General features: G+C 39.5%; 4 protein-coding genes across 4 annotated transcripts; 3 read left to right on the top strand and 1 right to left on the bottom strand.

The window, feature by feature from the left end:
- Positions 1-101: 101 nt before the first annotated feature.
- On the top strand, positions 102-3,221 carry HO173_011749 (uncharacterized protein; the record flags this gene model as incomplete). The annotated part of the gene is made up of 1 exon (XM_037313628.1): positions 102-3,221. The coding sequence occupies one exon, from the start codon at positions 102-104 to the stop codon at positions 3,219-3,221; it is 3,120 nt and encodes a 1,039-aa protein (XP_037159545.1).
- A 211-nt stretch (positions 3,222-3,432) lies between these two features.
- HO173_011748 (uncharacterized protein) lies at positions 3,433-3,942 on the bottom strand (the record flags this gene model as incomplete). The annotated part of the gene is made up of 1 exon (XM_037313627.1): positions 3,433-3,942. The coding sequence occupies one exon, from the start codon at positions 3,940-3,942 to the stop codon at positions 3,433-3,435; it is 510 nt and encodes a 169-aa protein (XP_037159544.1).
- Positions 3,943-4,324: 382 nt separating this feature from the next.
- On the top strand, positions 4,325-5,613 carry HO173_011747 (uncharacterized protein; the record flags this gene model as incomplete). The annotated part of the gene is made up of 2 exons (XM_037313626.1): positions 4,325-4,427; positions 4,895-5,613. 2 exons carry the CDS (start codon positions 4,325-4,327, stop codon positions 5,611-5,613), a joined length of 822 nt encoding a protein of 273 aa, XP_037159543.1.
- Positions 5,614-6,760: 1,147 nt separating this feature from the next.
- Positions 6,761-8,050, top strand: HO173_011746 (uncharacterized protein; the record flags this gene model as incomplete). Its single annotated transcript, XM_037313625.1, has 1 exon — positions 6,761-8,050. The coding sequence occupies one exon, from the start codon at positions 6,761-6,763 to the stop codon at positions 8,048-8,050; it is 1,290 nt and encodes a 429-aa protein (XP_037159542.1).
- Positions 8,051-23,549: the final 15,499 nt, after the last annotated feature.

Here is a 23,549-nt window from a genome sequence, read left to right as displayed (position 1 = left end):
GACGGGGCAATGGACAAGAAAGTAGAAGAAAGAGCCCGAGACGTGGATCTAAGGTAGCAGCGGCTGCGACACACTGTTCGGTCGTTTCAGAAAATCAAAGCATGCTTGTAAAGATCAAACCAGAAAGCACAAGATCTAGGGCAAGAGAGGAGAGTGTGCTCCCGTCAGGCAACCCTCAGGCTCCAGGACTGTCAGCGGAAGCTGCAGCACGAATTGCGAATTCGCAACCCCGGAAAATCTGTGAAAACCCGCCAGATCAAGAGACTGCTGGGTTGAAGGTCTCTATTCCGGATCCAGATTCGGTCGTGCCGCAAGCTCTGGACGCTAACAACGTCGGACCTATCGATAAGATGGCTAATGCATCGGACGATGTAGAAATGGAGTCGCATGAAGCAAACGAGTTGATTTCTTCCTCGGATGATAAAAGTGTGCATCAGCGACTGAAAGACGGTATCCCCGATGACCCTGGATCTATCGCTGAGTGCGAACATAGGCATTCAACAGGAACGGTTCTCGACGGAAACGAGGGTTTGATAGCTTCAAAGTTTCACCACTCGATCAACGCCAAGCTGGCACTCATAGAATCTCAGGTGCTTGAGGCTTTGTCAGCGGGCGAAGCAGGCCAGTACCGCGCTTCGATCAAGATTCAGTGGAACGTCTTGGGTTTCATGAATGACCAATTCCGTGAGGATGACTTTCCAAATTCAGCTTTGAGTCCCGTTGTTACAATAAGTGGGTCTGCACAGCACGCTCAAGCGACGACCTGCTCAGAGTATATACAACAAAACTGGCCTGCACATGGTTCGAAAGTTCTGGATGCCCTACAGGCTGCTTTGGATAGCCCTTCCCACACGTCACAGTCTAAAATTTGTGATCGTATTGATGACGGAAATATTTCTAGAGACGGTGCACCCTCCAGTCATGCTGAGCTTGAGTTCCAAGTCACTCGCGGTTCTATGTCTCTCTACATCACATCCGGAAATCCAGACATCGTTGTGGACGTTGTCCAGCAGCTGGCATGGATGGGGGCCGCACTCCGAACGTCCGGAGATGGTCGAATTGAATATTGTGATTCAAAGCTGGAGGCAGTCCTGAGAGCTAGAGGAGTGGCACCGGCCATTTTGAACCTTACTTTTGACATGAACTCGCCTAGTGGCGAAGACCAAAGTTGTTGGTTTCCACTATTCACGAACCCCGTCATTGCCTATGGATTTCCAACAGTCCACAGAAACGACCATGAAGTGGGACTCGAGATTCCGCTAGAAATGATGGCTGCTCTTGGTGGCGCAAGACACGCGGTGGATTTCGAAGGCGGCTTGGTGTTGAAAGGGTATTCGGTCTTATTTGTACCCATACGTGTCCACGAGGAGTCCGTCCAATGGCATTTGATATGTGCTCGGGACGAGGAGCGAATCCCGTATCGCGAAGCATCAGTGCAATGCCCGAATCGAGTCTTTTTGAAGGACCTCAATCATGAGGCACTTAGGACTACGCGTGCGTATCTTGGATGGTGGAAAGAGGCCGAAACCCACCTTGGAACCTCAGACGCCGACTACAAGAGCATTGACTGGTCGAAAGCGAAGGAAGCCGGCCCGCCTCCAAGACTCACCGGTGGGACTTTAGGTGTCTCGAGAATAATCTCTGCTCAAGTGAATTTTGTATTGGGTGCAAAAGACGGCTCGTTTCATTACTCGCAGCATGAGCCATTTCAAAAGACAGTCGATCGTTCAGAGAATCTCCCGGTAGTTCTTTATGATGAAAAGGATCGAAGATCTTGGCTAGTTCCAGCCCTCCCAGTCATACTGCACATCATCCAGCTGCGGCACCATATTAAACCTTTCGTTGTCGACGGGGAAAAAGTTAAGATTTCTCCCTTAGACCCTTCACAGCAGGGATTTGCTGCTAGGGAAGCAGTCACCAAGAACAAGTCGCAGAAGCTGTTCGACTGTGAGTCGAATGAAGAGAAGGAGTACTGCTTCAGAGACGCTGTGTTGGATACCTGGTCTATTCTGGACCGTCTCATGGAAAGGGAAGCAACAACGCAAGCTACTCCCGGAATGGCCATCCATGCCACATGGCAGAGCACCTTGCACGGATGGGAGTTCAGAGCCGTTGCTGATGAGGACAGGCATCTCAAACAGAAGTCACAGATTCTTGAAAAATCTGCTGGACGATGGTACGACCTTGTTGAAGATGTCGATGCTGTTGTACTTTTTGCAAGCGGATTGGGCGATATCATTAAGCCTGGATCTGGTTTGGGTGGACTGTGCCGGAAGTGGAGAAGCCTCCCAAAGGATAAGGATTACCTTGCCGTCGGCGTTTCAATGCTAAGGATGTTCTACGCAAAAGCCGGACACCGCCAGGATCAGCAATACCTAACCTCTGCGAAGCTCCAATGGCATCGAGGCTCCATGCTTTTTGAGCCATGCGCTGGCGTCAGTTCGAATCGCTGCAAGTGCGACCGTTTACAGCAGGTATACCACGACTCGTACAAAATAATCGGGCATAGAATCCCACACGGCAAGCTCGAAGCCAACGGTTGTGTGGTATTTGGTCAAGCCCATCACCCACTCAAGCTCCCCCAAAGCGTCGCCTGGAGACAAAACACTGTCCATATGTTACCCAACACTTCCATTCAGGATGGGAAAACCACCAAGAAGACTTCAACAGAAGATGATGGCTCACTATCACCGTCTCCTCCAACATCGGTCTCCCCTGAACGTGAAGAAGTCAATGGAAATGCAATCTGGAGCCCACAACGACGGCCGTCGCCACTGAGTTTCACTGACCATCTGGTGCAAGAAAAAGCGATTGCATCAGAGAGAAGACGTAAGACTCCACACATGCAGGCGTCGAGTTTCGACATGTGCAAGGGACCCAACGACAGCAATGACCAAATATCGTTGTCTGACGACTGTGCAACATGTCCCCTGGAATATCAGTCGATACTCAGATATGATAATCTGTCGAACGGACAATATTCGGGATGCAGAGAGACTATCCACGCTCCCAAAGCTGAAGACGCTCCACCACATGCCCCAAAGACTCGAAGTCACAAAGCGAAGATCAAAAACTATAGCCATCGTGGTGGCTGTTCATGTACGACTTGTTCCACAGGATCTTTTGAGCCACCAGAAAGCATGGAGCTTGTCAACACCGTCAAGGGCATTCGAAGGAATTCAACGAATATAGCAAAAATGCCAAACAGACAGCTAGTGTGATCTTGCAGTGTCTTTCAGAGCACCCATCACGAGTCGGATCTTCTCAGCAAGCTTTTAAAAAATCAAAACGAGGGACTTCTGTTTGGAACTTCCGCTCGAAATGTCTATCAAGGGACGGTGGCGGCAGCACAGTGCTTATTGATTAGCCATACTGTACATTGAAGACGCCAAATTCACGTCAGCCTCAAACCAAACATCTCAATCTCCAATCTCATTCGAGCCCAAGCAGCGCCAATCGCGCCGTAACATGCACCTCCGTCGGATCCCTAACCGGATCATAATACCTCCTACACTCCCTCTCCCAGCCTTGCAACAAACCCACCCAACGCCTCCCACACTCCTCCCTCTGCCTCCCCAAATCCTCTTCCTCCCTCTGCCTCCCAGTCCGGAAATACGCCCGCCAAAAATTACACTCGATCTCCGTGCGCAAATGCTCCGCTTCCGCTTCCATCGCCAGCAACGATTCGCGGATCTCTCCGCGCAGCGCTGCCGGGATGGGGTCTTCAGTGAGCGCGAGGACTTTGGCCAGATAGGAGAGAGGGTGCAGGAAAGGATCCATAAGCCATGGCGTTAGGGAGTTGTTGGCCGATAAGGTGCGCAGATGCCACAGGTCTGATTGGCGGCGGCAGAGGAGGTGGAAGAGGCTTGAGGAGATGCTGGCGAAGGATCTTTGCGGTGGTTGGGGTATGTTGAGAGATCTGATTGGTAGTTGGTGGTCCATGTTGTTGGAACGATGGTCGCGATTTTCATTAGTGTAAAAGCTGAGTGTGGCCAAGGAAGAGAGACTGACTGCACATTTTATAGATCTTAGACGCAGTTAGAGTTGCATGAGGGGACCATTGCTCTTTGTCTTCATTGCAAACCAGGCTCTGGGTTCTCACATGTTCCACCGTGTCTGAACGTTGTGCGCATTTTCTAAAGAGTTCCGGGACTGGGCAAACAAAGGTCGCAGTGACTGACACAGAACCAGAGACCTGCTTTCTCCACGCATGTCGGACACACTTGAAATATCTAGAATCGTCATAACAAGGTCCCTCTGCCAATGCAATGTCAAAGACGCTGATCTCCCCTTGAAAAGTCACGTTTCTTTGTAGCATCGGGTGATGCAAGCCCCACTGCCGTTAGTGAAGGCTTTGGGTGACCAGCGAGAAGTTAGGCAGACTGGTGGCATTGAGGATTTGCCACCGGAGACTACAGCAGAATTGGGTAGTTATCTGCCGAATGCCTAGTCTTCTTCGTCCCATGATGAACTCCAGCTCCACTCCACGGTCTAGTTCTACAGGAGAAGCTAGGATCTTTTTTGCCGACCGTAGCACTCCGGGTTTGCAACAGCGCCTAAAGCGAGCCGCAATCTCTCCTTTCGCTTCTACGGGTCCTTCTCTAGCACCCAAATCTTGTTGATATCTGCGCTATAGCTTAGGCGCAGGATAATAGGCGCGACTGCTATTTGCTCCTGTGCAATTTCTTTCCTTTTCAAAGGCGCGCCTGCTGCGCTCGACCCTCTTCCCTCTTCAAAGTCTTCTGGGCTCACGTCTCTTTCGATGGGGCCATTAGCATGCATTAGCCAGGCTCTGAGCGTTTCCTTACTGATACAATGCAGCTGTGCTCTACCTCAACAAAGTAACGTTAGATCCTCGTTTCGTGGAGAAACATGGTTCTGACTTCTTAAGCAGCCCCGAACGATATCACGAAAAGCAACGACTACACAATCCAGCACTGCAGTCTACTCGCCCCACAGGTCCAAAACGTGCTGGAAAGTCTCTACGATGTTCTACCACTGGCTATTCGGGAAACCCATTACGGGGTAACAAGTGCACCATATCAAGCGTTTTTCAAAAATTCGTATTACGAGACGGTTGTCCATGGGATATTGAGCAGGGTCACGATCGGAGTGCCACTTCGTCTGGATTTCGGCAAAGAATTGCTAGTGCCGAGTCTCGTCTGCGCATTGAAACCAGACACAGTGATCATTCACAAAGCAGGCCAAGAATTTGACATCTATGATATTTGCAAAGGAAATCCGACTTGGGCGCTCATGTACTACCCGAAAACACCGAACATCTTCATCTGCCCTCTTTTCTTCCTGATGCCGACACTGCCAGCCGTAGGGAATTGTCCAACTGTCAACGAGGCTACGAACCAATTCGAAGGAAACTTTACTGCTTTTTGGCAGTCGCAGATGTACATGCTGCTGCATGAGATTGCTCATTTCTACATTGGCGTCACGGTTGAGGATAGCGTGGACGAAACCATGGATTGGAACTATGCGTTTTCGCTCTCGCCGATGAATGCGACTTCCAATGCGCTGAATTATGTTCTCTTTGTGGCCAGTAAGTGCATTTTCACCTGGAATGGTCGGTCTTATAAACGCTTAGTATCACCTCGTCGCTGACGCTTACCATTTAGGCGTCGACAAAGGATGCAGAGACTATCCACAGGCAGATCAGCCGCAGTCTTTCGAAGGTCGGAAGCTTGGAACGATGCTAGATCTGCTAAATACGTCTTCCCCAGACATCGTGGAAAGCCAGAGACTTGACTCTGTACGGGGTAGAGTGTCGCCGTATCATACCGATGCTACGAACCTAACGTTTGCGCCGAAGAATGAGACTTCCTTTAGATGAGAAACTCGTGGAATACGCGTGTGCGGTCCAAAGCATCTTAGGTTCGCGACACTTCTGCCCTGAGTATCGATGTAGCTGATGCAGATGCCGTCGCCTCTGTATATGTACATGTCATGGCCGGAGCGGAAAGAGAAAGGAGAGAGGAAATGCGCCCCATCGTAGGGTGGTATAGTATGAATTGTGAGCCATTGTAAGGTCACAGCATGTCCTGTGACAAAAAAAAGAGCGCTTACTCCGCTTGGTAGAGGGAACAGACTCCGAAAACATCTAGTTTGCTCAAATCTGATGTATTGGCCACGCGCTCCGCTCTGATTGCTCATCCTCCCGACAATATTTGACGGGAACCACTTCATGAGTTCTGAGCTATTAATGATTTCTTTCTCACATCACCATACAGTTATGGTCAGCATTAGCTAGATCCTGGATCTCAGAGTAACGGTAAAAGCAATGCGCCAAGCTGGGAGGCGAAAAGGAGTCACGTGATACAATCCTGAAACTTGTGACCGAGAATATCCGTACGTCGTACCTCAATCTTGCTCCAACTCTTGACAAAACAAATGCGTCTCCCTTTCAAAAGCTCACTCCTGTAAGTTCACAAACTGTCAGTGTTGTATTGCCTTGTTGATATGCGACATGAACAAAGGAAGCCACAATAGCCTTTGTCCTCTCATTGTCGAGTATCGCACCTTCCGATATCAACCCCTCGTACCTGAGCCCTTGGAAATCCTAGCACCAGTCTTCGGCCCCCAACCTCATCTCGAGTCCTTGTTCAAGACGTCATTACGTGCTTGGTGTTTTATCAAAGGATTCACCGCATCCTCAACGTCACATCGCGTTGCTTTTATCGCGCCACGCCAAAAAATCGCGCTCGCCATTTCACAACACGATTAACCGTTCTTTAAGGACAGATCCTCCATTATGCAGCCTGGAGAGTGCACCGCCTCCATCGGCAGCTCGGAAGACCCTACAACAACGCAAATCATCACGGATAACGCCGACTGGCTAGAAAAGATTACCCTTGACTCATCCGATTACATCCTTCCGTCAGCCGAGGTCAATTTCGAGCCCCCCGACGACACCGATTCAGCAGACGAAGATGCCGCTCTAGTCGCACACTTGTGGGACAGAGACCACGCCTCTGACCTTGAGGCGTACGAATGGAATTCCGACGACCTCGTGAGCGAGGCCTGCTCAGATGATGGAAACGCTTCTGAGGAGGAGCTCCCAAGGTTGGCCCGTAAGGACGAGTTTGAGCAGGGTATACGGCGAGAGGGGACTTGGACGAGGGAGTACCGCGAGCGGTGGGAGGAGCATCATCTTTTCTATAAGTCGAAGATACAGTCACGGTTGGAGACCTCCGGGGATGAAAAGGGGAATTATGAGGGGCATTCCTGTGTCTCGGAGAGTGCTTGGAGCGCTGCGGGGGAGCAGGGTTGGAGTACCCCTGCGACTTCTGGTGGTGGGGATTGGACTACGAATTGGACAGCAGGGGATGGCTGGACCGAATGGAAGAAGGAAGATCCAGAACCTTGGACCCAACCCGGCACTCCATCACCGCAAGATACGGATATCGTTGATGAGGACGGATCTGCAAGAACAAATGAGGATTCTGGTGAGCTGAATTCCTGGAAACAATCATCGGGGTTGGGACACCTTAGTAAGAGGACTGCTTACAAGGAATCACGCAGCACTCCAACCGTCTCCCACTTCTCCAAGTCTACCCATACCTTACCCACCACCCCTTCATCCTTGTACGATGGACCCACTATTGCAAACCTCGACGACAGCACCGCCCTTCCTCCTCCTACCTCCTCCCAACTCGCCAAAACAGCCCTTCGAAACCCAAAGCGGACCGCAAGATTCGGAGACCCAGAGCCTGTGAATGCAAAAGCAACCAGCTGCTCCGACCTCGCACTCGACGCAAAGATACTGGACAACTTTCTCGACACTTGCATTGAGAAGACACAAGCTCTGCTCGCAGATGCGAAAAAAGTCCTCAGTTTTCAGGCGCGAGTCGAGGAGATCTCGGAGCCTGTAGAAAATGAAGGACGGTCTTCTCACGTGCAGAAGGCCGCGCCAGGTGGCGAAGTGAGAGCACCGGGAGCGCTGTTGGAGGAGACTGTCATCACTCCCGCAGAGATCGTCAGGGTCGAAGGCTGGTGGAAGGTAAAGGGCTGCGACACGTGGACGAAAGCTCCTGGCCCGTGATTAGCAAAATGACGCAACCGTTCCCGTGCTGTAGTCCCTTGCGCTGAGAAGAAACGCCTAATATATTTGCCATCATAGTGCAGCGCGCAGGGCATTATTGGTTGTCTCGCATGCCAGCAGCGTATTTCCCATATACGCATTTTAGTTTCCACGACGATGAGTGGAAATTCCTTACTTCGGATACCTACAAAATAATTGCCGCGGCTCATTCTGCTCTTGTTGCGTGGTACGGCGTCTTTTGGAGCATAGCGGACGAGATCCCTAACACCGTCGAACGTCTTCCCCCCCTTTGTATATCTATTCTTACTGGATACGACACTCACCGCCATCCTCTCCTCCCCTCTCCTTGCGATCTCTCGACGCTGCTAGACCGCATACAAGCTTCTCAGGGAAGCCTACCATGGGCTCCAGTACACGCACCCATCGCCCATCATGGCCACGACAAAGGAAAAAACCTCTCACATACTCATTGAGAAAACGAAAACAAAAGAAAGAAGATTCATCTTTGTCTTTCGCAGAGGATAAAGACAACAACAAAGCGATGCCCGAATATCATTTGTGCGCGCGTCTTCACAGCACGAGTTTCTTTGTTAGTAATTCTAAAAATTGTCTCTTTTCCTGGGGCCAATGTTCAGAAAGAAAGAAAGAATTGCCCATCTCATTCGACATCTTTCCGACACATTCCAATCCTAGTACAATTCCCAATGCCCTCTCTCGCTATCTGCACTCTCACCCTACAGCAGTAAACAAACGACCGCAAAAGCAGCCACTGGCTCCTTCTCTGCTTCTCTTACCTCGCCAGATAGAACGTCCACGCAGGCCGTGCCACACCACCCATTCAAGCCGAAGCAAACCAAACCCTACAACCAACACCAAAATCAAACCCAAAATCAACTCCAAATTCAAATCCACCACCATGCCCCACCCACACCCACCCCTCCCCTCGCCCCTCTCCCCCCTCCCACCACGCCCCGAATCCCTCGGCCCCCTAAGCCAATACCACAACCCCGCAACCGCCGATACTTACCCTCGACACGCAGAAGAACCAACCGTATCGCCCCTCGGACCCGATTCGCCCACGCTGGGATACCTGTCGCCCGTTTCGATCGTGGGTCCGGATCCACGTTTGGATAGACACGGAGTAGATGAATGGGGGTTTAGGGCGCCGCGTGCAGATGCAGAGGAAGCAGTAGAAGAAGAGCATCCCGGTCGCGACGACACGCCGCATATGCAAGAAACGTCTCGAAACCCACTCGCAACGCCCCGCCCAACGACGTTGTACCTCGCCGACCACGCCCCGCACCTCGTGGCGCCCGCGCCGACCGCGCGGCCGCATTGTCGGAACGGGGCGGGTGGTCACGAGGGGCGCTCTGGGGCGGGGTTCGAGGATGTGGAGTTGCGGGGGGGTCGGAATGCGAGGGGTGGGGGGGACGATGTGGAGGGCCAAGGAAGGATGAGGACGATAGCGGGGGTTAAGGGTAAGGGCAGGAGCCGGAACTGTCTCATTGGGTGGGTGTTTGTGCTCGCGCTTGTGGTTGCGGGAGTTGTGTTTGGGGTCTTGGTGAGGGGGGCGGATAGGCCGGGAGGGGTGGCGGGGTGAGTTGGTGGAGATGGGGATGGGGTTGGAGATGGAGATGTGGGTGGGGTTCGGGTTGAGAGTTCTGTACGTTTCGGTAATTTGAGGATGGTGTTTTGAATGGGATTCTGTATGGACGGAAAGCTTGGTTTAGTAGTCTTGGGTGGATGGACTCTCTTTTTCTTTGATTTCCTCTGTACAAAAAGAATCAGACAAATGCTTTAGACTCGATGTGGTTTCCTGGAGATATGAGACATAGAGATAAACCATGCCTGGTTCATGTCTGGCTGCCGCTTCGCTCACCAAAGCTCTAAATCTGTCCTTCTCAAGTCAAGACACCAAAAATCTCAAGGATGCCAAGGAAGACTGTAGACCGGGAGATAATTGCACAATAGAGATACTTAGTCGTCGGCCGACTTATTTCTGTTAGCTTAGTGCCTGAGGACTCTTCCTCCAGCCTCTATTGCTAGGAGTTACTCGCAACCTCTTTCACCATTAGTGGAGTTGCACGCGAAAAAAACCTCAAGGTGTGGCCAGTGAGATCCCTCATACTGGGGAAAGTTGAAAGCGTTCGGAGACGTTTGCTCGAGACCATGATGCTGAGGCTGCTGACCGAAGTGTCCGCCGTGGCTAGGAAAAGGGAGCGTGTGAGTCTATCAAGGATGAATGCGCGAAGAAGAGGAGCGGTTGAGCCCGAGATTACAGAATCAGCGCGGAGTACTGCAGCGTACTACTGATAAAGCTTGGGAGTATTGGGAGGAGCACAAGTGGTTTGGCGAAGGCCGATATCATACCAAGAGATGTCTTGACCGGCCAGAACACAGGCGGAATGGAGGGCGCTGAACGCACAAATGAAGGAGAATCCAGCTCTTACGGGAGGCAACTTACTGGCTTGGGAAAAACAGAACAAGATGGTATGGATTCTATCATGGGTCGTTGGAATGGATCCTACCCAACACCTTTGGGGCCAGAGATCTTTTTCTGGACGGACAGAGGATGGGGCTGCTTGCTTCGGAAGCCGGCTATGGTGTCGCAAACGCTTTTGGAAGGATCGAAAAGTATTCACGGACTTGTCAGTCTAGTGTGTAAATGTGATATGATCGATTATATCACCGTGGTAGGAGAGGCTCTGGAGAAGATGAAGGAAGAATACGGCGTGGAAGACAACTGAATAAAATCATCGGCCTCAACAGGTCGTGAGCGCCTGCGAATCCATTGCATCAGCATGCAGCTCCCTCTCTGGTTCACTCGCTTTACTGGCTTATGACCCCAAGGCCCCTTCTTGCTTTCTACCTTTCCGAACATGGTTGCGTCTAAAGGTTTTACAAGAAGACCTTGGCATCTCGATTGCCGGCTGCGATGAAACTCCTTTGGGTGGTGGGAGGGTAAGTATGTTTTAAGGCATGCCAAATTTCATTTTCTGAAACAAGCCGTTATAAAGAGCATTTTTAGAATATAAACTTTATAGTATCTACGAAACGACGTTATATATTAGATTTAATAAAGATCTCGTTAGATTAACGCTATATACGTACTTTTTTCTATCGAGAATTTAAGATTATACTAGTCTTATTACTTTAAATTACTCTTTTCTAATCTTCTATAGTTTAATTCTTATATTATAAAGTAAATTAATAACGTACTTTTATTAAGGCTTCTATAAGAAATAATTTTTTAATAATTTTATAGATTTAAAAATTGTTATGGCTAAGTACTCGTAGTATTATTATAGATAAGATCTCTTATTTAATAGTAAGTATAAGAGAAGTCTTCTTATAACTATAGCGGTTTTTTTATATAATATCTAGAATTATACTCTTAAGTATAGATATAATAATTAAGAGATATTCGAATCTAGATTTATTTATAATATATAATATTAAGAGCTTTTTAGATATAATAGGATTATATCTTCTATTATAAGCTTATTTCTAAAGTCGATTAATAGTTTAATAAGATATTTTAGTAATTATAGTAATAATTTTAATAGTAATTCTAGTCTTAATTAAAGTGTCAGGACCAGTATAGGTGCGATATCAGTATAGGTGAGGTAGAATAGGATAATAAGGCTACCGAACTATGTAGGTGGGAAGGAGGCATGATATAGTAGGAGATGCCTCCGCCAAGGCCCGCTAGCCATAGGGCTGAGGGCTGAGTAGTGTGTCAAGGGTAAGCTCGTAACACTACCCCCCTCTCAATAGCCATGGCCCCCATGGCTGGTAGACCGGAGATGCACGCCCACTACTTGCCTTGTGTCTCCAAACATCCATAGTCCCTGTGAGCCTTGACTGAAGAAGATTTGCCGAGGTGTAGTGGTATTGCCAAGCCGCATACTGGTCTTAACTGTGCCATACCTGCCATATTACCCTACAAAGATCCCGGAGATATAGTCCACATCTTGCCTGCGTACCAGCAAGATTCTCCGAGTTCTTCTCCTTATCTAGTCTTCTTACCATAATCCTTCAATAGAATTAAAGAAAATCCAACGTATATATTCACCTCCAACACCTGTTGGCGGCCTAGCCTAAGAGCTTCACTATAGATTTACCCTATGTCTCCCATGCTCTTACCATCAAAAATCCCTTCTCCGTTCCATCTCCTTTGCCTTAACTTATAGCCATCTTACTTCGTAGTGCTATCTATTACATCCATCCGCCTTATAAGCCTACCGCTTCGACTGCCAATACCCCGTAGGCTTATCTATCCTAAGCTATCATAGCGAGTACTCAGCAGCTAATAACCTGACTGACATAGACCACTTCCATAACTCAAGCACTTACCGATTCGTAGGATTTGGTAGAGAGGTAGGTGATAAGAATCGAATATATTAAATGCCATTTGATAGCAGGCTTACTATGTATGTTGTCGACATGCTTAATAAAGAGGTCGAATCGTAGTCGTTTCGGGGCTATTCCCGTCGCCATTGTAGCAGGCTCACTATGGTGTGGGGGTGTTTGTGACGATTTCTTTCTACTATCAATTCGCTAGTCGTACGAATAGTCCCTATATCTTATTTATCCCTCGCCCACAGTTTTGGCGAGGCCGTTCCGCTGTCACACTGTGCTCTTTGAAATCGAGTTACCCGTCTAATAGGCTTACTCAGAGATACGATGACTCAACTTGGTTTCTTACTAAAGCCCCTACCAGCGCTTTCTTTAAATTCGTCCGCTAATTCGAATGGAGTGTGTTCGATTACGTTTCTCTTCGCCGGGTATACGAAGAAGCCTTATTATAATATTAAGACTAGTATAGATATAATATTAGTATAGATAAGATAGATTAAGAATAATAAGGCTATCGAACTATATAGATAGGAAGAAGATATAATATAGTAGGAGATGCTTCCGCCAAGGCCCGCTAGCCATAGGGCTAAGGGCTGAGTGATGTTAGGCTGGCTGTCAGAATAAGTAATAGTCTTAACGCTTCGAGTTATCGACGAGAACTTAATAAGAAGAGATTTCAAGAAGATTATTTCAATTATAAAGTTGCTACGATTAGTATTATCTATATTTCTATAAGTAAAAGTAAGTTTATAAATTCTTTTATTATTAACTTAGTCTTTAATATTCTCGTTATTCTTCTTAATAAAACTATTACTTATTCTAATAGTTAGTTTAATATATTAAGAATAAGCTCGTAATATAAAATAAGTATTTAAATTCGAGTTTTATTATTATAATTAATACTCTAAGTATTAGATATATTAATAAAAAATAAATAGTAAGAAGATTTCTATCTATTATATTATATAAATAAAACTTATATATTAGAAGTCTTTATACTCTTCTTTTATTCCCTAGTATTATAATTAATACTTTAATATTATCGCTATTATATATTCTATTAATATCGCTATTATATATATACTTCGTATATATATATAGCGTCGCTATTATATAGAGCATTAATACTTATTAAAATAAAGAATAATAATGCTATTTATGAAATTTGAAAGTATACTAAGCACTCAGCCCTATCTAGACTCTTATCTTGGCATGTCCAGAACTTTTAATATCGACCTCCGTACTTTTACTAGATATTAGATACTTATCCTATTATAATATTAGCTTCTTCGACTATCGTATACTCGTATATATCGCGTATTACTAGGGCTAGTAATTATCAGTTACTAGTTATTAGCCATTTATTTTATATATATAAATATTCGTATATTTCATAAATTAATAATTAGTCTTTTTTTAGTTTTAATTAATTTCTAACATATTATTATTCTACTTTCGATATATCTCTTATATATTAATTATAGTAACTCGAAGATATAATAGAGAGCTCTATATCGTATTAAGCTTTATATATATTAGTTCTTATAATTACTACTTATATTACCGCGCTTATACTAGATCTTATAGAAATAAAATCTTTAAATCTTTCGAATTCTAAGAAATACTAATTATCTTTTTTATCTATTTGCGGTTTATAATATTTATAAAAATAATCTATTTACGTAGTAAGCGAGTATACTATATTATTTATTATAGAAATAAAGATTAATTTCGCGATTTCTCTTCTCGCTTTATTATTTGAAAGCTTTTTAATAATAATATAAAGTAACGTTAATATCTCTATAGCTAAGTTAAATATATTTTAACTCTCTATAAAATCTCGAGTTTAAATCTCTATTAGATGAATAAGAAGTTTAAGATAAATAATTATATTTTAATAGCTATTACGAGCTATAGAGATAAAAAGAGAAATTAAAAGATATATTTCGCGTATATCTAATATAAGCGAAGTATTATTCTAAAATCGCTATTTAGATTATAAAAAGAGTATCTCTTAATATATAGAATAAGTATTCTTTAATTTAAGATTAATCGTAGTAAGAAATAGTTATTTAACGATATATTTACTTTCGAAAATATATCTATATCTAGTAATTCTATATTAATACTCTATTTCTAATATATAACTTATAAACTTTATAATATATTAAGAAATATTTTATTTAAAGAAATATTGTATATAAGTTATAGTAATATTTATTAGAGATAAGATTTAAAAGATACTTATAGAAGCTTAAGCAATTTCTTTATCTATTTAAAAAAAGATTTATAATATATATTATATTATTATTAAGTTTATAAATCTTTTAAATTAATAATTAAAAGTAAATTAAGAAATTTCTCGATTAGATAGCTTAAAGATATAATTTTCTAATTTTAAATAGCGTCTTTATAGAGTAAATAACTCTTTTAATAATAAGATATATATTTTTCTTTTATTATATTAACTTATTTGAATATAAGCTAGTTAATTTTCTACTTAAATTTTCTTAATACTTTAATATAGAAAAAAGATTAGATAAGTGCTATCGCATAATTATTTATACTTAATTTAACGTATTATACTTAGAGATATATTACGCGTAGATCTATTATATTTATATTAAGTATATTAAGAATATATTAAATCTAGTAAAATTCGAAGTTAGATTAAGAAGATAATAAGTTTAATAGACGCTTCGATCTTTAACTATCTCTACTACGCCTCACGAATAGTAATAGAAAGTTTTAAACTACTTTTTTTTTTACTATAAAATAATAGAATATTTAGACTTTTAGCTATAATAAAATAAATTAGTTTAAATTAATCTAAATATCTCTACTATTAAATAGACTTCTTTAATAAATTTATAATAAATTCGCTTAGTTATTACTCGAGAAAATCGTATAATCTTTCTTATATCTAATTCTTAGAAGTTTACTCTAACTCTAACTTACTCGTAAGAGCTTTCTTTCGCGTTATTAAGAGGAGAGAGATTCGCGACGACGTAATAGAAACGACGATAGAAGCGACGATAGAAAAGATGTAGATATATGAGAGGTAATAGTAATAAAAGATAATAGTAGTAATAAGAGATAATAGTAGTAGTAATAAGAAGGAAGGCCTTCTAATTAAATAGATTTGCTACGAGATATAGAATATCGATATAAGAAATTTATTAAATAGGTCGATTTTCTTTACTAATGCTACCCTAGAGTAGCATTGGTGAATGACGTGGATTTTTCAGATCGTAGGAAAATAAGCGATTTACTATTAATCGTTAGTGGTAAATCGCTGAAATTCTCACGATCTGAAAAATTTATATCTAAAAAAAGTAGTCTGAAACTCCCTAATGTTGAATACCAACGGAGACCTGGCCGAAGACGCTGTCTAGTGTAAAAATCCCCTCTGGACATTGTTAAGATTTAGGGAAGAGTATATCAGAAGGCGATTTCTAAATCTGACTTATTCGATACTCTCGGATATTATATATTCTCGATATTAGATTTTCTTTACTATAGAATAATATATTAAATAATTAAAAATAATAATTTAAATTTTAGCGAAATATAGTATTAATTCTATTATTAAAAATTAAGATATTAATTTATCTTAATATCTAGATACTTATAGCTCTATTATATAATTATCTTTAAATTTAATCGCGATTTCGATCTAGTAAATCTTATAGCTAATTTTAAATTAAATTAATATTTTTTTTTTCGAATAATTAAGATAAGATAGACTTTAATTAAATTATTTAAGTACTTATATAGATAAATTAAATAACGCTTATATTTCTATATTTTATATAAACTTCTTTCGCGATAGCTTCGAAAGTAATAAGTTCGCTATAAGAATATATTAGAATTATAATTAGATAGTTAAAGCTAGCTAAATTAAATACTATAGCGCGTATAATTATAATATTATCCTTAATTCTTAAATTAAAAGACGCTATATCGCCGTTTATCGAAGATTTTAGAATAAATTATATATTACTAATAAGTAAAAGCCTTTATAAATAAGTAGAATTATCGACTCGTAAGTAGTAGATATATAGAACTTTATTACTATTAATTTAGATAAATTGAAATCTACGTAAGCTATTTAGTTCTTATAAGTGTAAAATAATAGTCTTAATAAGTAAGAATTATACTATATACTTCGTAGATATTAAAGAAATAACTAAGAGCTCCTTTAGTAACTAAATTCTAAATTTATATTTTATAGATTTTAGTCTAATTACGCTATATATGAAAATGTAAATCTAGAAACAAGCTAATAGAATATATAGAATATATAGAATATATATACGATATCGTTTAATAGCCACATTTTAGCTAATTTAGCAATCTACTAGAATTATTAAGCTTCTCTATTAAAAACTTTAAAAAACCTTTATATATAATTATCTTCTTATTTTTATAGCTAATTCTATCACTTTAGTAGATACTACGACTATCGCAAATACTTCTTCTATATATTCTAAAGTATCGAAATCGTATAGAAAGTTATTAATAGTATCTATAGTAATATTATCCTCTAAAGAGCTACTCTTATAAATACCTCTTATAAAAAGCGTCTTATATCGCGAGATATTAGTATAATACTTTCTAGGTAAACGAGTCGATATAAGCTTTAAATCTAAGGCTTAAGTATATATACTAAGTATAATATAAGTTTATATCTTTATAAGATATAAAGTAATTAAGTTCTAGTATTAGAGGAAGATTACTCTATATAAGAAGAAATAAACTCTCTAGCGTATTCTTCGCTATAATCTAAGTAGCTAGAGTTAAAACGAGATTATATAGTTATTAATAGTAGAAGATAAGTAATAGATAGTCTAAATTAAAATAAATATAGTTAGTATTTATATTATTCTCTATTAATATCTCTAGAAAAATAGTATAGCTAGATTACTTCGCTATACTCTCTTATTATATATTTAAAAGTTTAATAATTACTATATCGAAAGAATAGTAATAGAAAATTTTATAATTTCTTCTCTTATATCTAATTAGATAATCGATCTCAATCTCTTTCTTAATCCTTCTTCGACTCTAAATAAAGACTTATTAAATACTTAAGATAACGCTTTAATATTAAATATTAATAAAGCATTAATAATAGTAACGAAGAAGAGGCATTTTAAATCTATACTCGAAGTTTAAATTCTAATAAAGAAGAAATAGAAAAAAACGGGTGAATAGTACTTAGATACTATTATTAATAAAATAAGAGATTAAGTTAAATAATTAACTAAATAACGTGAAAGAGATATATTATAATAAGAGATATTTAAGATATAGCGTATTAAGAAAACTTCGAAGACGATTATTAAAACTATAATAACCTCGTTATTTAACGCTATTAATATTGAGAATAAAGACCTTATTTACGCGACGGCTAACATCTTTATAAATTATTTTAAAGTTCTTCTATATACTATATTATCTACTAGTTTTAAGAGTAATTAATTATAAAGATAAATAGAGACGCTTAAAGCGAGTAGATAATATTAAAAGATTATCTTTTATAACGAGAGATATATTCTAAAAATAACTAAATTTGACTACGGAATAGACGTATTTATATACTATTCTCCTATCGCAAAAGACGCGATTTTATAGATTTCTTCTCTAATAGTATACGCTCTCTTTATTTAGAGATACTATCTCTAAACGAAGAAAGCGTAAAAGAAGATAATATTTATATATTCTAAGGGTTCTATACTTAACTTAATAGATATTATATATATATAAAATAAGAGTTAGATATTTATTAACTATTTAAATAAATTAATTAAGTTCTAGAGTACTCGAAATTTTCGAAATATAACTTATAAGATATATACTTAATAGTTAATTCACATTCTTTACGCTATTTTATTTCACATTCTATTTATCTTAATAATAATAGATTATATACTCTTTAGCGACTTTAGATTATTAGCGAGGTTCTCTTTCGCTAATTTAATTACTTAAGAATTCGATTTATTATTAAAATAGTATTATATAATAAAATTATATAATACTATTAAGGCGTATTAATTAATTACTTAAAAGAATATATTAAGTTTTAAAGAAGTCTTAAAAGACTTAAATCTTCGCTTTAAAATATTAAATATTCTTTTAATAACGTTATATAACTATAAGTATCGTAGATTAAATAATTCTCTATAATTTTTAGACTTTATCTTAGTCTACTTCTATTTTTTAAATAATATCGAATATCTACGTAAGAAGTTAATAATTAATTATAATTAATATACTTAGTATTAGTAAGATAATATTTCTCTACTAATATTAAAAACTCGTAATTATTAAAAATATCTTTTAATATAGATACGTTATAAAAAGATCTCTCTTACTTAGATAATACGTAGTAAAATAATATATTAAATTTATATATAACTAAGACGTTTTTGTTAGAATGTCAGGTATGTGATGTGTAGAACAGACGGATTGATTCTCCAAAACCTCTCCGGGGCCAGGCCCTAAATACAGTACAAAATCAGGTGGCTGGAAAACATGGTGGCTGGGATGCGCGGAGGCCAAAAACATGGTGACTGAGATACGCGGGGGCCACATTTCGACACTCCCCTGCAGCCACGCTCCCAGTCCACCCAACAAGAAATAAAGCTATACACAACTCCCATCAACGATAAAGGCTATTTCAGCCTGAAATAACAATATCAGGCCATTCTAGCCTTCGACAACAATAGGTTATTCTAGCTTTATACTATATATCATCCTAATATAATACGTCTTTCTAACGTAATATTTAATACTTATTCTAGATAATACGTCTTTCTAACGTAATATTTAATACTTATTCTAGATAATACGTTTTTCTAATATAATATTTAATATCTATTCTAGGTAACACGTCTTCCTAACGTAACATTTAATACTTATTCTAGATAATACGTCTTTCTAACGTAACACCCCTTCCTAGGATAACATGCCTAAAACGTGAATACCAACTGTGCATGTGCCTCCATAGGCTGATCCTCAAGACGTCTTCGCTTCGTACCCTATATAGACTATAGCCTCTTTTCCTTTAACCAATCAGGTACCAGATCCGGACGCTCGTCTCAATATACCGTCTCATGAACCTTACTATACGTCTTGCATAAGGGCTTATCAGCCCTTTCCCCAATAGCCGCAGCCGTAAATACCGCTCTCTCTTCTTTCTTCGGAAATTTTAGTCTTTCTCCTTTCCTCTCCTCTTTTAGAAGTATAATACGGGCCTTTTCTACAATTATATTCGGTGTAATATCTTAAATCTTAGTTAGATATTAAAGATATTCGGGAAGCGATATAGAGAGATAAAGAATAGTTTATTTATCGGGGGTAAGAATAACGTTTATAGCGGTAATTCGTTCTTCGAGTAGCTTAATATAGATAAGATATTCGAATATCGTTTCGAAGCTAGTGTATTTCAAGGTATAGAATTCTTTCGTAAGTCGTATAAATTCTCCGTTACCCGTAGGTTGATAGAGTGTAATTAATCGAGATAGTATTCGAAAGCTATAGTTAAACTCGTTAATGGTAAGCCGTTACTTGACAAAGCCGTTAACGGTAGATATTATAACGTCGGCAGTCTTTATAGAGGATTCTTTCTACTTAACTAGGGCTGTTACGGTTAGTAACTCGGGGGGGGTCTCTTAAGTATACTTTTATAGCTTCTATTTACGTAGTAAGGCATATATATCCACAAGCTATTCGGAATAGTTATCGTCATATAGTTGGCGAATAGATAACTTAAAGAATAGGTCGAGAATAGCGCGTTGAGATATAGTGGTAGCGAGGTAGAGGTACGATAGTAGGCGATATGATAGTAAGATAATATAATAGCAGCGAGGTATAGTAGCAGCGTCAAAACCGGGCTCATAACCTGTTAGAATATCAGGTATGTGATGTGTAGAACAGATGGATTGATTCTCTAAAACCTCTTCGGGGCCAGGTTCTAAATATAGTACAAAATCAGGTGGCTGGAAAATATGGTGGCTGGGATGCGCGGAGGCCAAAAACATGGTGGCTGGGATGCGCGGGGGCCACATTTCAACAGTTTTAACTTAAAGTACTCTTTCTATTTTATTAAGGTATATACTTAGTAATTAATACGTAAATAGCGATATAAATATTATCTAATACTTCTAAATAATTATTAAAATAAAGCGTAAATTTTAAATTAAAAGAGATCTTTTCTAAAATAGAGTATAAAGTCGTTAATAGTTAGATAAATTTCTAATATAATATATATATAGTCTTTATAACTTCGTAATAGTATTAACTAATAATCTCGTCTAAATACTAAAAGCGATTATATAGATACTTATTATTAAGATTATAGCTTACTACTCTAATAAAAATAGTTAATTTCTTTATAATTCTAATAAGACGAGTAGAAGCTAGATTAATATAATTAAATAATTAACTTTAAAGCTTTTCTAGAATATATAATAATATACGAAAAACGTTTTAAATATTTAACGTATAATTATAATAAAGAAGCTCTTAAATATATATATAACTACTTAAGATAGAAGTATAACGTGTTATTTTATTATAGTAATAGAAATAATATTAAGTAGTAATAAAAATAGTAGTAATAACGACTTCCTCGATTTACTAGCTATTATTCTTTATTATAATAATATATATAACTCTATTATAGCTCTAAATCTAGCGATATAAATCTCGCTTAGCGTATATTTATTAGCTAACTAGTCCTAGATCTTATTTACTAATAAATATAATAAACTCTATATATTTAACTCTTAATAATAGAAAATTATTAATTTATAAGTATAGAATATAAGAATATAGTAATTAAACGATAGTACGTATTTTTATAATCTAGAATATTAAAAATGTAAGGTGAAAATATAATTAAATTTAATTATTAAAGGGGCTCTAAGTTTAATAAAAGAAAGAATATAAAGATAAATACTTCTTCAATTAAAATCTAAGAGAGGAAATCGAGATAGATCGATAGAACTTCGGTAAGTCACGTATCTTTCTGGAATCGACCTTGCATTATTCGTCTCGTAAGATATTATATTATTAAAACGACTTAATACTCGCTATTACTAGTACTTATTCGATCTAGTTATTAGTATATAAAGATCTTCTCTATATATAGATATTCTTCTTTCTTAGATATTATTAAGAATACTATATTTAATAATAAGTCTTATTATAGTAGTAACTATATATCTATATATTATTAATATTAATTAATATACTTTAATATTAATATATAGATTAATAAGACTATATTCTAAAGGAAATTCGTCCCGATATCGCTGCGATACTTTACACGTTTCTATATTACTTAATCGATTTCGCTTATTATAACGATTTAATTAAATAAAACTATAATTTCTATAATTTCTATAACTTCTATTTAATAGAGAAAATATCTAGAAAATATTAAATATTATTAAGCTTTATATTATATTAATATATAATATATATTAAAATAGACTTTAAATAATAGAAGAAGGAGATTAATTCTTTAGAAATATTATTAGATATTATAATTAAGCGTAAGTTAGAGAAACTACTAGAAGTTAAATTATTAGATACTAAAGAGAAACTTTAAAAGTTCGTCTATTAGAGGATATAATAATATATAAGATATAAATTTAGAATACTCTCTGACGTCTTTGCTAACGACTTTGTTTAATATATTAAAGAGAACTTCGAGGTTCTTGATAAAAACGTTATTACTATTCTACGAGATTATCTACGAGTTAATAAAGTCTATATTAAGAAAGAGAGAGAACTCTCGATAGCTAAAGAATTAGCGAACGTAATTAAGAAAGAGATTCTATAGCTACTAGACGACGAAGATCGTGTTAGAATTTCAGGTATGTGATGTGTAGAACGGACGGATTGATTCTCCAAAACCTCTCCGGGGCCAGGTCCTAAATACAGTACAAAATCAGGTGGCTGGAAAACATGGTGGCTGGGATGCGCGGGGGCCACATTTCAACACTCCCCTGCAGCCACGCTCCCAGTCCACCCAACAAGAAATGAAGCTATACACAACTCCCAACAACAGGCCATTCCAGCCTTCGACAACAACAGGCCATTCCAGCCTCAACAACAGGCCATTCCAGCCTCAACAACAACAAAACAACAGGCCATTCCAGCCTCAACAACAACAGGCCATTCCAGCCGTAACAACAACAGGCCATTCCAGCCGTAACAACAACAGGCCATTCCAGCCGTAACAACAACAGGCCATTCCAGCCGTAACAACAGGCCATTCCAGCCGTAACAATAGGCCATTCCAGCCTTTCAACAAGAGGCCATTCCAGCCTTTCAACAAGAGGCCATTCCAGCCTTTCAACAAGAGGCCATTCCAGCCTTTCAACAACAGGCCATTCCAGCCTTTCAACAAGAGGCCATTCCAGCCTTTCACAGGCCATTCCAGCCTTTCAACAACAGGCCATTCCAGCCATATCACACACCATCCTGGTGTAACACGTCTTCCTGACGTAACATTTGACACCCATCCTGGGTAACACGTCTTCCTGACGTAACACCCATCCTAGGTAACACGTCTTTCTGACGTAACACCCCTTCCTGGGGTAATATGACATACCTCTGGAGCATAACACCCTTCCTGGGTAACAAGAGTAAGACGTGATACTCCACCTCGGAGTAATGTAGCCATTCCACATAGAACTTGTATGCCACACTGGTACGTGTCTCCATTGAATTGTCTGTAGTCCTTCGCGACGTTCCTCTCTATTCTTTCTATTCCACAGCTCGCTCGTCAGTGTGACTGAGTTCTTTGCGACGACGAGGGTTCTTTGCGACGACGAGGGTTCTTTGCGACGATGAGGGTTCTTTGCGACGACGAGGGTTCTTTGCGACGACGAGGGTTCTTTGCGACGACGAGGGTTCTTTGCGACGATGCGACGACGTAGTTATGACTCTGTTACCTGAATTAGTCTTTGTAGGAAGCTGGCATTATAGCGACTTAGCCTGTATGCCCTGCAGACCGGGCTCATAACCTGTTAGAATATTAGATATGTGGTGTGTAGAACGGACGGATTGATTCTCCAAAACCTCTCCGGGGCCAGGTCCTAAATACAGTACAAAATCAGGTGGC

The sequence above is a fragment of the Letharia columbiana genome, assembly GCF_014066305.1.
Source record: "Letharia columbiana isolate WasteWater2 chromosome Unknown Sc0000066_s0, whole genome shotgun sequence".
NCBI classification, from domain to species: Eukaryota; Fungi; Ascomycota; class Lecanoromycetes; order Lecanorales; family Parmeliaceae; genus Letharia; species Letharia columbiana.
This window is presented reverse-complemented; position numbering and strand designations above follow the sequence as displayed.